The 18,424-nt window shown below is 44.1% G+C and overlaps 1 protein-coding gene across 6 annotated transcripts in view; it reads left to right on the plus strand.

The window, feature by feature from the left end:
- The window catches only part of vps8 (VPS8 subunit of CORVET complex), a 651,220-nt gene that overhangs the window by 268,041 nt on the left and 364,755 nt on the right, over positions 1–18,424 (plus strand). For all 6 annotated transcript variants that reach the window (XM_078229111.1, XM_078229112.1, XM_078229107.1 and 3 more), the window contains 3 exons: positions 3,507–3,610; positions 7,356–7,437; positions 14,842–14,924. In XM_078229111.1, the coding sequence (XP_078085237.1) occupies positions 3,507–3,610; positions 7,356–7,437; positions 14,842–14,924 (269 nt within the window). The remainder of the gene's footprint in view (positions 1–3,506; positions 3,611–7,355; positions 7,438–14,841; positions 14,925–18,424) is intronic.

Raw genomic sequence — 18,424 nt, forward strand, 5'->3', positions numbered from 1 at the left:
CTGAGGCACACCGCTGGTCACAGGCCTCCAGTTTGAAAAACAACTCTCTACAACCACCCTCTGGCTTCTGTCAAGAAGCCAATTTTGTATCCATTCAGATACCTCACCCTGGATCCTGTGAGATTTAACTTTGTGCAACAACCTTTTGCATAAACTGGTTGCATAACTGTCAAGCTTTTTCAAACTCAAACCAGGCAGGTCGGCTCTGGTCACAGCATTGCCATGGGGAATGAACGAGGAAATGGCTGTCCCTATGTTTTGGTTTAGTTAAAAGCATGTTCCTTCTGCCTGCAAAGGACAGGGCCAGTATGTCAATTTATGTAGCTTATAGCATGCGCAAGTGAGCCATAATGTGAGCCTGACTGATAATCTGAAATTAGTTTTCAGATTCTAAACAATCCTGATTGTGCTTAGAAAGTGCTGTCCAATTGCGGAATCACATCTAACATTGGACATTGGGTTTTGAGTTTTGCTAGCACTGGCTGGTTAGGTATGGTCTATACTTTACCTGTTGTGAACAGACAAAAGAACATGATATTGGGATATGTGGCCTACGTAGCTGGCATCTGAGGTAGACAGGGTGCATCGAAACCAACCTGCAGGATAATGGATACTCTGATCCAATCATTAGCCACTGCATATTGTGCAAACTGATGAATGGGCCGAAGGCAATCAGTTTCGGTATTCTCCCTGGAAGGGTAAGGTGTCTCTAAAATGGGTGAGAAGTGGGAGCACTTTGAGTAAAGTTCCCATTTCCATGCATCCTTGCTCTATCATCCCCCTTCTGGACCATAGAAATATGGAAAATAGGAGCAAGAGGAGACCATTCAGCCCTTCAAGCCTGCTCCACCATTCATTATGATCATGGCTGATCATCCAACTCAATTCCCTGATCCCACTGCATCCCTCTCCCCCATGCCCTTTGACCCCTTTCACCCCAAGAGTTATATCTAAAACCTTGAATTTTAATTTAAAATTCTTGAAAACATACAATGTTTTGACCTCAACTGCTTTCTGTGGTAGCGAATTCCACAGGCTGACCACTCTCTGGGTGAAGAATCTTCTCTTCATCTCAATCCTAAATGGTCACCCCACACACTTAGACTGTGGCCCCTGATTTTGGTCGCCCATAACATCGGGAACATCTTTCCTGCATCTATCCTGTCTAGTCCTGTTGGAATTTGATAGATCTCTATGAGATCCCAGCATCATTCCTCCCACTCCACTGAAGACTATCTTGGTGCGGATCATTAGTGTGTTGTAAGGTCATGGATGCAGTATCTGCCATTATATTTGAGGCAGTAGATGTCTTGTGAATAGCTGTTGTCATGGCCAACATGGATCCATTTCAGAGGGTCGGTTGAATCAGCATGGAGGCATTGGCTTTGTTGGAGTAAAACAGATTGAAGACCACAGAGAAAGGGAAAAGTGTCTTTTATTCTTTATCACAAACCAACAATGAATGTTAATTTGTTGAATCTTGAAAGAATTTATAGCTCGATAATTGATTTATTGAAAAATCATCAATGGCAGCAAGTGCTTAATTGGGATGATGATACCAATAAAACAAGTAATCATAATTCATAACATAGTTGTAGACAATCTTAAAATAAAAATGAAATATCAAATTATAAAAGGATTGCACAATTAAAAACATTTAAATATAATTACAATACATTGCAAAATGCAGGTTTCTTCAATATACAGAATAAAAAGGAATGGTTACTACACTCTGTATTTTGATCATATGTTAGGGTTAACTGAGAAATAACCACAGAGTAGTCAAGACGAAGAGTCAATGTCCTCTCGGGCTTGCTTCCTACACTTAAGGGGAGGTGAGGGCGTAGTGGTATTGTCGCTGGGATCGTAATCCAGATTTATTTATTTAGCGAATGCAAAGTCCCTAAGCCAAGCTGTTTCTCCCATCCTGTTCTGTTGAGTGGAATCCAGAGACCCAGGGTAATACCCTGGGGACCCAATCCACATTATAGGGAAGGATGTGAACGCACTAGAGAGGTTGCAGAGGAGATTCACCAGGATGCTGCCTGGGATGGAACATTTAAGTTATAAAGAGAGGTTGGATAGGCTTGGGTTGTTTTCTCTGGAGCAGAGAAGACTGAGGGGGTGACCTGATTGAGGTGTTTAAGATTATGAGGGGCATGGACTGAGTGGATAGGGAGCAGCTGTTCTCCTTAGTTGAAGGGTCAGTTACGAGAATCACAAATTAAAAGTGAGGGGTGGGAGGTTTAGTGGGGATTTGAGGGAAAAACGTTTTTACCCAGAGGGTGGTGAGGGTCTGGAATGCGCTGCCTGGGAGGGTGGTGGAGGCGGGATGCCTCACATTCTTTAAAAAGTACCTGGATGAGTAATTGGCACATCATAACATTCAGGGCTGTGGGCCAAGTGCTGGCAAGTGGGATGAGGTGGGCCGGTCAGGGCCTTTCATGTGTCGATCCAGACTCGATGGGCCGACAGGCCTCTTCTGCACTGTAGCATTCTGTGATTCTGAGAGTTTAAATCCCACCACGGCAGATGGTGCAATTTGAATTCAATAAAAAGCTGGAATTAAAAGTCTAATGATGACCATGCTGATTGTCGTAAAACACCCATCTTGTTCACTAATACCCTTCAGGGAAGGAAACCTGCCGTCGTTACCCAGTCTGGCCTACGTGTGACTCCAGAGCTACAGCAATGTGGTTGACTCTTAACTGCTCTCTGAAATGGCCCTCAGCCAAAGCCAATTAGAGATGGGCAATAAATGCTGACCGGCCAGCGACACCTACATCCCATGAAAGAATCTAAGCACGGTTAAAAGAAAATGCCACTAACTTTCATACATGTGTTTTGATTTTGGTCACAGCCCAAAGGTTGCCTCAGTTATATAGCTTTAAGGATTGAGTTGCCATGATCTCACAGCCTGAGAGTCATGTATTGGACATCCCTGTCATACTCAACAGATATCTTTACCAAAATTAAACGTACAAATGACAAGCTGTAACTTTTCACTCACATCTTTTGTATTTGTCAATAAAGAGTGAAGTTGACAGCATTGTTATAGCAACAGGGAAGAGCCTGGTATACATGTTTGTTGAATCCAAAGAGTACACCTCTGAAAAATAGCATGGGTGGAGTTGTCAGCCTCCCAGTTGGGAGAAACGGGATTACAGTGCTTCCACATCATGTCAAAAGACTTAACACCCCATTACTACTGTCGCAGAGGCCCTGATAATCTTCCTCTTGGACTACCTTTGGGTCTCTGCAGATGAGATGTTCCTCTAGGCTTGGGGGAAAATGCTGCCTGTCACTGCCAGCTTGGACTGGCACTCTATGGGCCTAACACTTCTGCCCACTAACCCCCTCCTTGCAGCTGCCACAAGCCCTCGGAATGCAACAATGGTGTATAGGTCCTGTTGAGCTTCCTATTGGTTATTGCTGGGCTTTGTGATGAGCAGAGCTAGACTAAGATGCTGCATTGTATTCACACACCATCATGTGGTTCTGTGCAGGAGAGGAAAATGAAGAAACAATGCAAGCTGCAGAGTCCACGGTAGAAGAGACCATTGCATTGTGTCAACGCAACTCTCACAGTCTCAACCAACAGCAGCGAGAGGTGAGTGCTGAGATGAGGCCTTTCTCGAGTGCAATTTTCAGACTTTAATGGAACTTTTCTTCCATTCTCTTTTCTCCTCCCTTTTGGATTCCCTCATTGCCCTATCCGATCTCCTCAAACTATAGCCAGCTCTGAACTATCCATCTGTCAGTAACTATAACTGCACTGTGCAATGTGACTGTAGAAGTGCTGGTGGGGAAGAGAGGTAAGAAGGGAAAATTGGGGCTGTTTGTCTAGCGCAGAGGAGATTATCAAATGCTTTGATTGAAGGGTTTAAATTTCTGGAGGGATTAGACGAGGTGGATTTCAGTGACTAAGGTGTCCAAAACTTAGATATAAAGTCAACTGTAAGTGGAGAATAGTTTTTATATCTGAGGAAGGTGAAGCTGTGTGGCTTACTTCCAATGTTAATGCTTGAAGTGGAGCTCCTGGCAAAAATGAATTGGAGTGAAGGAAAGCAGGATTAAGGGATTTGGGAAGAGGATAGGCATATTGGATTAGAACTCATGTTCAGGTGGAGTGTGAGCATCAACACAGACCAGTTGGCCTTTACATAGAACATAGAACAGTACAGCACAGAACAGGCCCTTCGGCCCACGATGTTGTGCCGAGCTTTTTCTGAAACCAAGATCAAGCTATCCCACTCCCTATCATCCTGGTGTGCTCCATGTGCCTATCCAATAACCGCTTAAATGTTCCTAAAGTGTCTGACTCCACTATCACTGCAGGCAGTCCATTCCACACCCCAACCACTCTCTGCGTAAAGAACCTACCTCTGATATCCTTCCTATATCTCCCACCACGAACCCTATAGTTATGCCCCCTTGTAATAGCTCCATCCACCCGAGGAAATAGTCTTTGAACGTTCACTCTATCTATCCCCTTCATCGTTTTATAAACCTCTATTAAGTCTCCCCTCAGCCTCCTCCACTCCAGAGAGAACAGCCCTAGCTCCCTCAACCTTTCCTCATAAGACCTACCCTCCAAACCAGGCAGCATCCTGGTAAATCTCCTCTGCACTCTTTCCAGCGCTTCCACATCCTTCTTATAGTGAGGTGACCAGAACTGCACACAATATTCCAAATGTGGTCTCACTAAGTTCCTGTACAGTTGCAGCATAACCCCACGGCTCTTAAACTCCAACCCCCTGTTAATAAAAGCTAACACACTATAGGCCTTCTTCACAGCTGTATCCACTTGAGTGGCAACCTTTAGAGATCTGTGGATATGGACCCCAAGATCTCTCTGTTCCTCCACAGTCTTCAGAAGCCTACCTTTGACCCTGTAATCCACATTTAAATTAGTCCTACCAAAATGAATCACCTCACATTTATCAGGGTTAAACTTCATTTGCCATTTTTCAGCCCAGCTTTGCATCCTATCTGTGTCTCTTTGCAGCCTACAACAGCCCTCCACCTCATCCACTACTCCACCAATCTTGGTGTCATCAGCAAATTTACTGATCCACCCTTCAGCCCCCTCCTCTAAGTCATTAATAAAAATCACACAGAGCAGAGGACCAAGCACTGATCCCTGTGGCACTCCGCTAGCAACCTGCCTCCAATCCGAAAATTTTCCATCGACCACCACCTTTCTGCCCTGTGTTTGTGTCGTAATTTTTATGGAATTCTAGTCTGATGGTACAGCTGGCAATGCTTCCTTTTCACTGAGTTAGAACGCACTGTATCGAATGTATCTTTGATCTTGCATCTCTCGTCTTCGAGGCATGATGTCACAACAACCTATTCATAATTCTTCCCCTATGTTTCCATCTGATTCTTTCCCCAGCCTCCTGTAGGATCCTTGGGGACAGGTTGGCACAAGGAAATCATAGTATCCCTAGAGTGCAGAAGGAGGCCATTCAGCCCATTGCATCTGCACTGACTTTCTGAAAGAGCATCTTACCCAGACTCACCCCCTTGCCTTATTCCTGTAACCCCCACGTAGTTACCATGGTCAACCCACCTAACCTGCATATCTTTGGACACTAAGGGACAGTTTAGCATGGCCAACCCACCTAACCTTAACATCTTTGGACTGTAGGAGGAAACCGGAGCACCCGGAGGAAACCCACGCAGACATGGGGAGAATGTGCAAACTCCACACAGACAGCGACCCGAGGCTGAAACTGAACTCTGGTCCCTGGCGCTGTGAGGCAGCAGTGCGAACCACTGTGCCACCGTGCCGCTGTGAGGCAGCAGTGTGAACCACTGTGCCACCGTGCCGCTGTGAGGCAGCAGTGCTAACCACTGTGCCGCCCAGTTTCCTTCAGATCAGTGCACATTGTTAAGATCCTTGGCCAGACTCTGGGACATGGGGGGGGTGGGGTAGATCCGGTTGGACATCAATAACATTTTGTTTACAGTCGATAAAGGTTTACATTCAAACCATCAGCTTTTGGAATAAAGCCAAAATATTCCACGTGTTTCAAACAAGCTTTTGCTATACAAGTTCGGAAAGATAAAACAATTTTAAAGATGTACCTTATACTTTAACATTGAGTAATTATGAGGTACATGTGAATTAGCAGACAAAAAAAATGAAAGTTGCCATAGCCCTAGAGGACCCTAGGCTGCTTCCCTTTTGAAGGGGAGAGCTGACGGGTAGTGATTTAACCTGAGGGTCACCATACCTCAGGTAAGGGACGAGGTTGAGAAGGCACTTCTCAAGGCACTTCATGGATAACTTACCTCAGCCGGTACGGGAATTGAACCCACGCTGTTGGCTTCACTCCGCATCATGAACCAGTCAACTGAGCTAACCGACCCCCACCACACTACAGAATGGGTGACAGATGTAACCAAAGCAGATTCCATGGCTTTCTCAACAAATCACCCAGACATTATTCCCACTGTGAGTCAACCAATCTCACTGAAACTTCATCTTTCTCATGAGGGTTTCCAGTCTGCTCCTTTGAAGGTTTTTCTTTGGAATTCTGTCCAAAGTAACCCCCTTTCGGATGGCTTTAACCGGGTTTCAATCTCCCCTTTCTGGGATTCCTTCTCTCTGGATTCCCAAGCACATGCAGCAGTACCTTACCAGCTCACTCTCTGATCTGTTCCTTCTGCAATGAGTAGCGCTTAAGTGTACAATTTAATTCTGACTGCTGGCAGATAATATTTAATTTGAAAAAAAACTCAAAGCTTAAGCACCAGTTAATTTATTGTCTAAGAAAGAGTGATAAAGTTAGCACATTATTTTTCAATAATGATTTTATAAATCTGTTGAAGTAATTTTATTGTCCTGTAAAAGTGTTTTAGTGAGGTAATTGCAATATACACACTTCAGTTTTATTTTCCTCCCTAATTCTTGCCTTCTGTCCTGGGGTCGTAGATTCACATCAGACTGCTGAGCACAAAGAATATCGATTGCTGCGATACGGCACTGTTCTTCATTTGCCAGTCTAGCCAATGAGTGTCACGATGCTACTTCATTGAGGGCATCACAACTAGGCTCACACTTCCGCTCTCCACCAGGAATTGCTGGACAGTATTTGGGAGGAGGAATCAAAGCAGAATTACTTTCCCACTCTTGGTCGGAAGCACCGGGGCTAATTCCTATGTTGTTACTGTTTCTCTGACAAAGAGCAGCTCAGTATAAGCTGTGAACAGCACCCGGGCAGCACCTTATTGAAAAGTACACTTACTAACTGACTCATTGTAGAAATCCTGTCCTTAAACTATAATGTTGCAGGGTGTGAGAACAGGAATACGTCTTTGATAGATTCATTTTCTCTCTCTTTCAGGCCTTATGGTTTCCATTGCTTGAGGCTGTTATGTCAGCACAGAAACTGTTGAAAGATGGATCAGCCAGCCATGCCTTTGAATGTAAGCATTGAAATATTTTGCATCTTGCATTTGTATTAATTATCTTAACCTTGAATTGCTTATTGATTAACCAAGAGCCAGGGTATATCAGTGAGAAAGAGGATTGATGGGTGAATGAGACTTGGTGCACACTGGGACATGGGCAGGGGTTTGGATGATGCCACATGTATTAGAACATAGAACATAGAACATTACAGCGCAGTACAGGCCCTTCGGCCCTCAATGTTGCGCCGACCTGTGAAACCAATCTAAAGCCCATCTAACCTACACTATTCCAATATCATCCATATGTTTATCCAATGACCATTTAAATGTCCTTAAAGTTGATGAGCCCACTACTGTTGCAGGCAGGGCATTCCACGCCCTTACTACTCTCTGAGTTAAGAACCGACCTCTGACATCTGTCCTATATCTCTCACCCCACAATTTAAAGCTATGTCCCCTCGTGCTAGCCATCACCATCCGAGGAAAAAGGCTCTCACTGTCCACTCTATCTAATCCTCTGATCATCTTGTATGCCTCTATTAAGTCACCTCTTAACCTTCTTCTCTCTAACGAAAACAGCCTCAAGTCCCTCAGCCTTTCCTCATAAGACCTTCCCACCATACCAGGCAGCATCCTGGTAAATCTCCTCTGCACCATTTCCAATGCTTCCACATCCTTCCTATAATGTGGCGACCAGAACTGTACGCAATACTCCAAGTGCAGCCGCACCAGAGCTTTGAACGGCTGCAACATGACATCATGGCTCCGAAACTCAATCCCTCTACCAATAAAAACTAACACACTGTACGCCTTCTTAACAACCCTATCAACCTGGGTGCCAATTTTCAGGGATCTATGCACATGGATACCGAGATATCTCTGCTCATCCACACTACCAAGTATCTTACCATTAGCCCAGTACTCTGTATTCCTGTTACTCCTTCCAAAGTGAATCACCTCTCACTTTTCCGCATTAAACTCCATTTGCCACCTCTCAGCCCAGCTCTGCAGCTTATGTATGTCCCTCTGTAACCTGCAACATCCTTCCGCACTGTCTACAACTCCACTGACTTTAGTGTCATCTGCATATTTACTAACCCATCCTTCTACGTCCTCATCCAGGTCATTTATAGGTATTGTAGGTAGAACATGGGTGACCAGCCAGGGCTGTGTTAGAATAGCTATGTCTAGAGGTAACAAGCCACAGATGAGGATTTCCGCAGCAGATGGGCTAAGGGAGAGGTGGAGTTGGATGATACTACAAAGATGGACATAGGTGGTCTTAGTGATGGCATGAGTATATGGTTGGAAGCTCATCTCAGAGTCTGATCGGGGTTGGTTTACCTCAGTTGGTTGGACAGCTGGTTAATGATGCAGAGCAACGCCAACAGCGCAGGTTCAATTCCCATACTGGCTGAGGTTATTCATGAAGGCCCTGTATTCTCAACCTTACTCCTCGCCTGACGTGTGGCGATCCTCAGGTTAAATCACCACCACCAGTCACAGCCGATGGTCATCTGGGACTATGGCGACTTTACCTTTATCAGGGTCTGATAGCAAAGCATTTCCAGAGAGAGGAATGAAGTCGACCTCAGTGGAGCAGAATTTGTGGCAGGGGCTGAAGACAATGTCTTAATTCTTCCTGTCAATTAATTGAGGGAAATTCCTGCTTCTCCAGGACTAGGGTTGGATAGATAGTTTGACAATTTCAAAACAGCGGAGGGGGTTGAGAGCTGGGAGTGAGCTGCAGCTGGGTGTAATCAGGGTACACATGAAAACCAAAGCTGCGTTTTCTGATGATGTCACCAAGAGATAGGATGGAGCCGAAGATCTATTCTTCAGCGATTCCAGGGGTAATGGTGCAGAAGTGGAAACTGATTGCCTGGCTATGATTATGGAGGTAAGAGTGGGACCAGGTGAGAGCAATCTCACCCAGCTGGGTGATGAAGGGCAGGAGTTTGAGGAGGATAGTGTGTTAATGGTGCCAAAAGCTACAGACAGGCTGGAAGGACAAGGTTACCATTGTCACAGTAACATAGTGTGTTGTTTGTGGTTTTGATAATTGTGGCAGGCGTAGAAACTTGATTGGAGGGATCAAATATGGAATTCCTGGAAAGATGAACGTGGAATTGAGGTGCTATTCAAGGACTTTGGAGAGGAGAGGGAGGTTGTTGTAAATCAGATACAAGTTGCGATTGGGCACTTCGGCATTTTCTTCCCACTTATTATACCGGGCATGGGTGGAATAAAGTAAATGTACTTTTAAAAAAATCTGAAAACATTGTTAAAGGAAATTAATGAACTAATTAGATTAAGAAAATATTTTAGAAAAACCCATTGAATTAGACTATAGTGTCTATGCTATGAAGTTAATTAATTTTCTGTCACTATCTTATCTGTAAAAGGATCTCGGATGTTAGAACTGAAGTATTCTAACTGCGGCACTGATAGTGTTTGCTTGGGAAAGGAGCATCAGTATGTTGATCATTACTCACAAGATTCCATAAGGTTTGGCACAGACAAGAAGGGCCAAAAGGCCTGTTTCTGAGCTGTAATTTTCTATGGTTCTATGGAGAAAAACTGACTAATGAACTCACAATGAATCAGGTTACAGCTCTGTCTGTCATCGAACTGCATGCACTCGTGAACAATGATAGATTAATAAACAAATAACAGGAGAGGAATAAACTCCATGAATAACCCGATTCTCTCAAATGGAGAAGTCCAGCTTATGGGGGACGGTTAGCTCATCCGTCTAAACAGCGAAAGAGTGGTGCAGAATGACACCAACAGCTGAGATTCAATCCCTGTACTAGCTGTGGTAGGTCCGCCTTCTCACCTCGTCCCACGCTTCTTGGGGCAGTGCCTCTCAGCGATATAACCAATTGTGTCTCTCTGATGGAGAGAGAGTTTGCAGGCGGCTCAGTCAGAAATACCAAGTGGATGATCTATCTTGGCTGCCCTGCAGGTTCCCAGCTTCACAAAAACTAGACTTCAACCAATTTAATTTATTCTATCTGAGATCAAGAAACGGCTCAATGCACTGAGCCCCCGATGACGTCCCAAATGTAGTTCTCAATTCTTGTGCTCCATAAATTGCTGCGCTCCCAAACAAGAATTTCCCTTTTCACGTCTGTCTGGAGATGGAAGAAAAATCTTGCAGCACAGCAGCTCTGATTCTGATAATTGAAACGTTTTTAGAAGCCTCCACAATGAAGCTGCTTAAGACCTTCGGACAATCTTAAGCCGTAGCCAAGTCTGCTTGTAGATTCTATAAGCCTCTTAATCACAACACTGCCGAGAAGATTGAAGAGTTTTAAAGGGCTGTGGTTTGGCTGGAGTGATTAGTTCACTTGACACTGGGAGAGAATTAGTTCTCAGAGTCTGCGTACCATTGAATTATAGAATCCCGACAGTGCAGAAAGAGGCCATTCGGCCCATCGTGTCTGCACCGACCACAATCCCTCCCAGGGCCTATTCCTGTAACCTCATATTTGCCCTGACTCTGAGGGGCAATTTAGCATGGCCAATTAGCCTAACCTGCTCGTCTTTGGAGTGTGGTAGGAAACTAGAGCAACCGGAGGAAACCCATGCAGACACGGGGTGAAGGTGCAAACTCCACACAGACAGTGGCCCAAGGCCAGAATTGAACACGGGTCCCTGGCACTGTGAGGCAGCAGTGCTAACCACTATGCCACCGTGCTGCCCAGTTTAAATTGTTCTGAGCATTATAATTACCTGAGGCTTGGAGGTTGAAAATATTGGTTTGAGAGAAACAAACAAGCTTGAAACCGAGCTGAATTGTGAAAGCCAGAGCATTTAGTTTCTGAGCGATTAGAAATAAATGAATTCTCTCAGAAATTTACCAACTACCAACAATTATAGAATCCTTACAGGGCAGAAGCAGGCTACTCAGCCCATTGAGTCTTCACCAACTCTCCAACAGAGCATCTTACCCAGACCCTATCCCTGTAACCCCACTAATTCCCCTAAACTACATATCGTTGGACACTAAAGGACAATTTACCATGGCCAATCCACCTAACCTGCACATCTTTCAACTGTGGGAGGAAACTGGAACACCCGAAGGAAACCCACGGAGACACAGGGAGAATGTACAAACTCCACACAGACAGTGACTTGAGGCTGGAATCAAACCTGGGTCCCTGGCGCTGTGAGGCAGCAGTGCTAACCACTGTGCCACCGTGCTGCACGAATTAGGTTGTGCATTTGAAAAACTAACAAGTTATTTTTGGGTAAAACTGACTGTACAAGGTTACCAATTAAGAGAAGAGTTGTGTTAATTACTTTCACGAACATTTGTCCATCAAAGATGTGACCGCACTGAAATACTGGCTGGGAAGAAAATAACTTTATGATGAAACTGGAAGCAGTTTAGAAGTGCATGAGGTCTAACTGGATCAGGTGGAAACTGTATTCTTAGATGGAACAGTATTTAATCCATGTATTAAAGAATTTGTCCTGTGGCTTTTCACTAGAGCACATATAACAAAACAAGATTAAATAGTTTGCAGAGCCAGACTTAATATTTAAGATTATATTTCAAGCTATTAATTTAAAGAGTCATCTAATGCCTTGTAATTAAGATTCTTTTCCGATTTAATGATTCAGTATTCATCTTTTTACAAGCAGCCGTTTAATCTTGGGTCCAGTTTTATTATAGAGCAGTGATTACAGTTTCATACAGTCAGGGCAAAGACAAGTCACTGCAGTTGACTACAGGATTCCTCCACTCCACTCAAAACTGAAGCATTTAATATTCCAGATATTGATGGGATCCTTAATGACCTTTGCACTGTTTTGTGGGAAGTAATTGATTGATGTTCTGAGCTTGAGGAGGGAATGGGCTTTTAAACTACTTGTCTAATATTGGGCCATGTCTTCACATTTATAACCAGCTCATCAATGTACTCATGCAGGACTATCCCGAGTACCTGCAAATAATCGTTTTGTGCTGTTGAGCTTCGAATTCCATAGACTACGTGCATTGACAGCAATATGGTAAAAGAATAAAATTTGGTTCAGTTTAAGTGAGGATGGATTGATGCCATTTGTGGTTTCTTGATGACGAATGTCAGAATTCTACAGTATAGAAGCAGGCCATTCGGCCCACCATGTCTGAACCGATTCCCTGACAGAACATCTTCCCCAGACCCTATTCCCGTAACCCCACGTATTTACCCTGCTAATCCTTCTAACCTACACATCTTGAAACACTAAGAGGCAATTTAGCATGGCCAATCCCCCTAACCTACACATGTTTGGACTCTATTCTGTGTATAAGTGGACTGTATATCTTCAGAGTGCCAGGGTCTAGGCAAATCAACAATGTGCTCTTAGGCCTCCCGATGGGCCCACTGTGGGACATGTGCAACATGATCACTCTGCAAGTATGATATTTGGATCCATTTTTTAACCTACGGTCCCAGTTTGAGACATCAAGTCCTTGACATGCAAAAATCGGAGTCTCGTTTAACTAAAACATTTGCAATATACACAAGGAACTGAATCCTTGGTGAAGGTCATAGAGGTTTACAGCATGGAAACAGGCCCTTCGGCCCAACTTGTCCATGCCCCCCTTTTTTTTTAAACCTCAAAGCTAGTCCCAATTGCCCGCATTTGGCCCATATCCCTCTATACCCATTTTACCCATGTAACTGTCTAAATGCTTTTTAAAAGACAAAATTGTACCCGCCTCTACTACTACCTCTGGCAGCTTCTTCCAGACACTCACCACCCTCTGTGTAAAAAAATTGCCCCTCTGGACACTTTTGTATCTCTCCCCTCTCACCTTAAACCTATGCCCTCTAGTTTTAGACTCCCCTACCTTTGGGAAAAGATATTGACTATCTAGCTGATCTATGCCCCTCATAATTTTATAGACCTCTATAAGATCACCCCTCAGCCTTCTACACTCCAGAGAAAAAAAGTCCCAGTCTATTCAGCCTCTCCTCATAACTCAAACCCTCATGTCCGGTAGCATCCTAGTAAATCTTTTCTGCACTCTTTCTAGTTTAATAATATCCTTTCTATAATAGGGTGACCAGAACTGTACACAGTATTCCAAGTGTGGCCTTACCAATGTCTTGTACAACTTCAACAAGGTGCCCCAACTCCTGTATTCAATGTTCTGGCCAATGAAACCAAGCATGCTGAATGCCTTCTTCACCACTCCGTCCACCTGTGACTCCACTTTCAAGGAGCTATGAACATGTACCTCTAGATCTCTTTGTTCTGTAACTCTCCCCAACACCCTATCATTAACTGAATAAGTCCTGCCCTGGTTCGACCTACCAAAATGCATCACCTCATATTTATCTAAATTAAAGTCCATCTGCCATTCGTCAGCCCACTTGCCCAATTGATCAAGATCCTGTTGCAATCCGAGATCACTTTCTTCACTGTCCACTATGCCACCAATCTTGGTGTCATCTGCAAACTTACTAACCACGCCTCCTACATCTCATCCAAATCATTAATATAAATGACAAATAACAGTGGACCCAGCACTGATCCCTGAGGCACACCATTGGTCCCAGGCCTCCAGTTTGAAAATCATCCCTCTACAACCACCCTCTGGCTTCTGTCATCAAGCCAATTTTGTATCCATTTAGCTACCTCACCCTTGATCCTGTGAGATTTAACCTTGTGCAGCAACCTACCATGCGGTACTTTGTCAAAGGCCTTGCTAAAGTCCATGTAGACACCATCAACTGCACTGCTCTCATCTACCTTCTTGGTTACCCCTTCAAAAAACCCAATCAAATTTGTGAGACATGATTTTCCACTCACAAAGCCATGCTGACTGTCCCTAATCAGTCCTTGCGTCTCTAAATGCCTGTAGAGCCTGTCTCTCAGAATACCTTCCAGCAATTTACCCACCACAGATGTGAGGTTCACTGGCCTGTAGTTCTCAGGCTTTTCCCTGCAGCCCTTTTTAAACAAAGGCACAACATTTGCCACCCTCCAATCTTTAGGCACCTCACCTGTGACTATCGCAATTTCCTCCCTAGCCTCCCACAATGTTCTGGGATACACTTCATCAGGTCCCGGGGATTTATCTACCTTGATGTGCTTTAAGACTTCCACCACCTCCTCCTCTGTAATATGTACACTCCTCAAGACATCTCTATTTATTTCTCCAAGTTCCCTTACATCCATTTACCTCTCAAAGGTAAACCAGTAAAGAAACCTTTACTCCTCTCTCCAACTATCAACTGTTCCTGTGAGTGAGATTGCATAATTAAATCGTCTTAGGAGTTTCGAAATGGGAGATCTTCATTCTATCAACTGGATTTCAGATGTAATCTGTCACCCAGCTCCCCAATTGTGTACAATACTCATTGTTATACCCTGTCTTATGCCAGTTAAATTTATATTCTGATCTTCTATTCACAGTTCTGAAGCACTTGACAAAACAAGTATTGAACAGCATGACAGGATTTATAACACTACCATCAATTTTGCAACGCATATTACAGGTAAGCCCTGAAAGCACTATACAAAGCTCTTGTGAGACCACACCATGCACCCTGTGCACTTCAGTGCACCTTAGGAGGGATACATTGGCCTTGGAAGGAGTGCATTCTCTTATTACCAGAATTATACTTGAATTCTAATGGTTAAATTATGAGGAGAGATTATACATTATTGTGTTCGCTGGAATTTAGAAGATTAAAGGATGATTTGATGGAAGGTTTCAAGATATTAAGGAAACCAGATAGGGTAGATACTTCTGCTCGTTTGGGAATCTAGGGTTGGGAGAAGTTGTTGAAAGTTAGAGCCAGACCTTGCAGGAATGAAATTAAAAGACAATTTGACACACCAATTAGTTTATTTTGTAATTTACAGCAGCAATCTGACAATATCTTGAAACTCCTGGGGATGTTGACAGCCATGTCCTGTGAGGCTAACAGTGAAGTGGCACAAATTGTGCAGCAATTTGTGGTGACTTGAACCCCTCAGGGTATCTGTTCCCTATCACCGATTTCTAGGGTTGGGGGAGGGGAAGATATATTGGTGCAGAATTGATTTTTAAAAAAAGCTTAAAACCTGAATGGTCTGGGTTTTATTGGGCACCATTTTACCTGACCAACCCCCCCGCCCCCCACTAATGTTCTGGGGACCCGGGTTTGAATCCCGCCAGATGGGGGAATTTGAATTTTAAAAATCTGGAATTAAGAATCTATTGATGACCATGAAACCATTGTCGATTGTCAGAAAAAACCCATCTGCATCGTTAAGACTTACCTGGATAGTCACATGAGCAGTCTGGGAATGGAGGGATACAAACGAATGGTCTCGTTGGACCAATGAGCAGCACAGGCTTGGAGGGCCGAAGGGCCTGTTTCCTGTGCTGTACTGTCCTTTGTTCTTTTTGTTCTAATGTCCTTTAGGGAAGGAAATCTGCTGTCCTTACCCGGTCTGACCTGCATGAGACTCCAAAGCCACAGCAATGTGGTTGACTCAACTGCCCTCCAAGGGCAACTAGGGATGGGCAATAAATGCTGGCCAGCCAGCGATGCCCGTGTTCCAGGAATGAATAATAAAAAAATATGAGGAGGAAGTCACAATTTCAGAGAGCTGCTGGCCAATCAAATGGCTAGCAAGTCTGTCATCCCACTTGCGCTGGGACCAAGTGGTGGCCACTGCTGGGACTACAGGCAGTCCCTGAGGCAGAAGATTGATGGAAACGGGACTTAAAGGTAAGGCTGGAATTTTGGGCAGGCCTGGCTGGCAGACCCGAGCAAGGGGGAGGGCACTAGAAAGGCCACCTGCTTTATTTTACCACCGCCCATTCTCCCCACCTTCAAAAACACTGGCGAAGCGTCATAAAATCCAGTCCCATTTTTAGAATAAGGTGGAGTCAATATAAGGCACTGATTTGACAGCCCACCAAGTTTGTGTGTACCAGAGAAGTGAAGACACGGGCACATTTTTTGTCTTTATTTTAAAAATTATTTTTCTGCAATTTTATTTGCAATTAAAAGTAATGCATGTTCGTTGATTATGATCCGTTTCCAACTCTGTTGTGGTGAATTCTCAACCCTCCTAAAATGTGAAGTGATGAAAAATTAACACACCTGATTTGGGAATAATGATGCTTTACTTGATCAGCTTAATGCACAGTTCATTATTTTTGTTGGTGTTATTAATGTTGTATGTACCTGAAAGCTTTTGTTCCAAGTTGCACAGTGTACGTGGATTTTAGAAGGTATTTAATTACGTGTCTCGCAAGAAACTTGATGTAAAAATTCAGATACTCTTTCGATTGCAGCATGCTGCTGTGCAGAGGGATCTGGGTGTCCTTGTGCATGAATCACAAAAAGTTGGTTTGCAGGTGAAGCAGGTAATTAAGAAGGCAAATGGAATTTTGTCCTTCATTGCGAGAGGGATGGAGTTTAAAAACAGCGAGGTTATGTTGCAGCTGTATAAGGTGCTGGTGAGGCCACACCTGGAGTACTGTGTACAGTTTTGGTCACCTTACTTGAGAAAGGATATACTGGCACTGGAGGGGGTACAGAGGAGATTCACTAGGTTGATTCCGGAGTTGAGAGGGTTGGCTTATGAAGAAAGACTGAGTAGACTGGAGCTATAATCATTGGAATTCAGAAAAATGAGGGGAAATCTTATAGAAACATATAAGATTATGAAGGGAATAGATAAGAAAGAAGCAGGGAAGTTGTTTCCACTGGCAGGTGAAACTAGAACTAGGGGGCATGGCCTCAAAATAAGGGGGAGCAGATTTAGGACTGAGTTGAGGAGGAACTTCCTCACCCAGAGTTGTGAATCTGTGGAATTCCCTGCCCAGTGAAGCAGTTGAGGCTACCTCATTGAATGCTTTTAAGGCAAGGATAGATACATTTTTGAACAGTAAAGGAATCGAGGCTTATGGCGAGCAGGTGGGTAAGTGGAGCTGAATCCACGAAAAGATCAGCCATGATCTTACTGAATGGCGGATCAGGCTCAAGGGGTCAGATGGCTTACTCCTGCTCCTAGTTCTTATGTTCTTATGAATAGAAAATTAGAGGGGGTATTTTGTGTGTTTTACTCCTGTTGGAGAAGGGATTTAAGTGGTGTACCATAGACTTCAGTGCTTGGTCCAGTTTTATTCTTCGCAGAATCACAAAATTGTTACTGAGCAGAAGGCCCATCGTGCCTACACTGGCTCTCCCAATGAACGACTCACCTTGTATCAGTTCACCACCTCCTCCCCTTAACCCTGCACATTCTTGGTAGCACAAACTGGTAGCAGTGCGATGGAGGAGGATTTCTTGGAATGTATAGTCAGCACGGATTCGTGAAGGGCAAGTCGTGCCTCACAAATTTGATTGAATTTTTTGAGGAGATAACTTAGTGTGTTGATGAAGGTAGTGCAGTTGATGTCATATACATGGATTTTAGTAAGGCGTTTGATAAGGTCCCCCTGGTCGGCTTATGATGAAAGTGAGGAGGTGTGGGATAGAGGGAAAGTTGGCCGGTTGGATAGGTAACTGGCTGTCTGATCGAAGACAGAGGGTGGTGGTGGATGGAAAATTTTCGGATTGGAGGCAGGTTGCTAGCGGAGTGCCACAGGGATCAGTGCTTGGTCCTCTGCTCTTTGTGATTTTTATTAATGACTTAGAGGAGGGGGCTGAAGGGTGGATCAGTAAATTTGCTGATGACACCAAGATTGGTGGAGTAGTGGATGAGGTGGAGGGGTGTTGTAGGCTGCAAAGAGACATAGATAGGATGCAAAGCTGGGCTGAAAAATGGCAAATGGAGTTTAACCCTGATAAATGTGAGGTGATTCATTTTGGTAGGACAAATTTAAATGTGGATTACAGGGTCAAAGGTAGGGTTCTGAAGACTGTGGAGGAACAGAGAGATCTTGGGGTCCATATCCACAGATCTCTGAAGGTTGCCACTCAAGTGGATAGAGCTGTGAAGAAGGCCTATAGTGTGTTAGCTTTTATTAACAGGGGGTTGGAGTTTAAGAGCC

The sequence above is a fragment of the Mustelus asterias genome, chromosome 14 (genome assembly GCF_964213995.1).
Source record: "Mustelus asterias chromosome 14, sMusAst1.hap1.1, whole genome shotgun sequence".
NCBI classification, from domain to species: domain Eukaryota; kingdom Metazoa; phylum Chordata; class Chondrichthyes; order Carcharhiniformes; family Triakidae; genus Mustelus; species Mustelus asterias.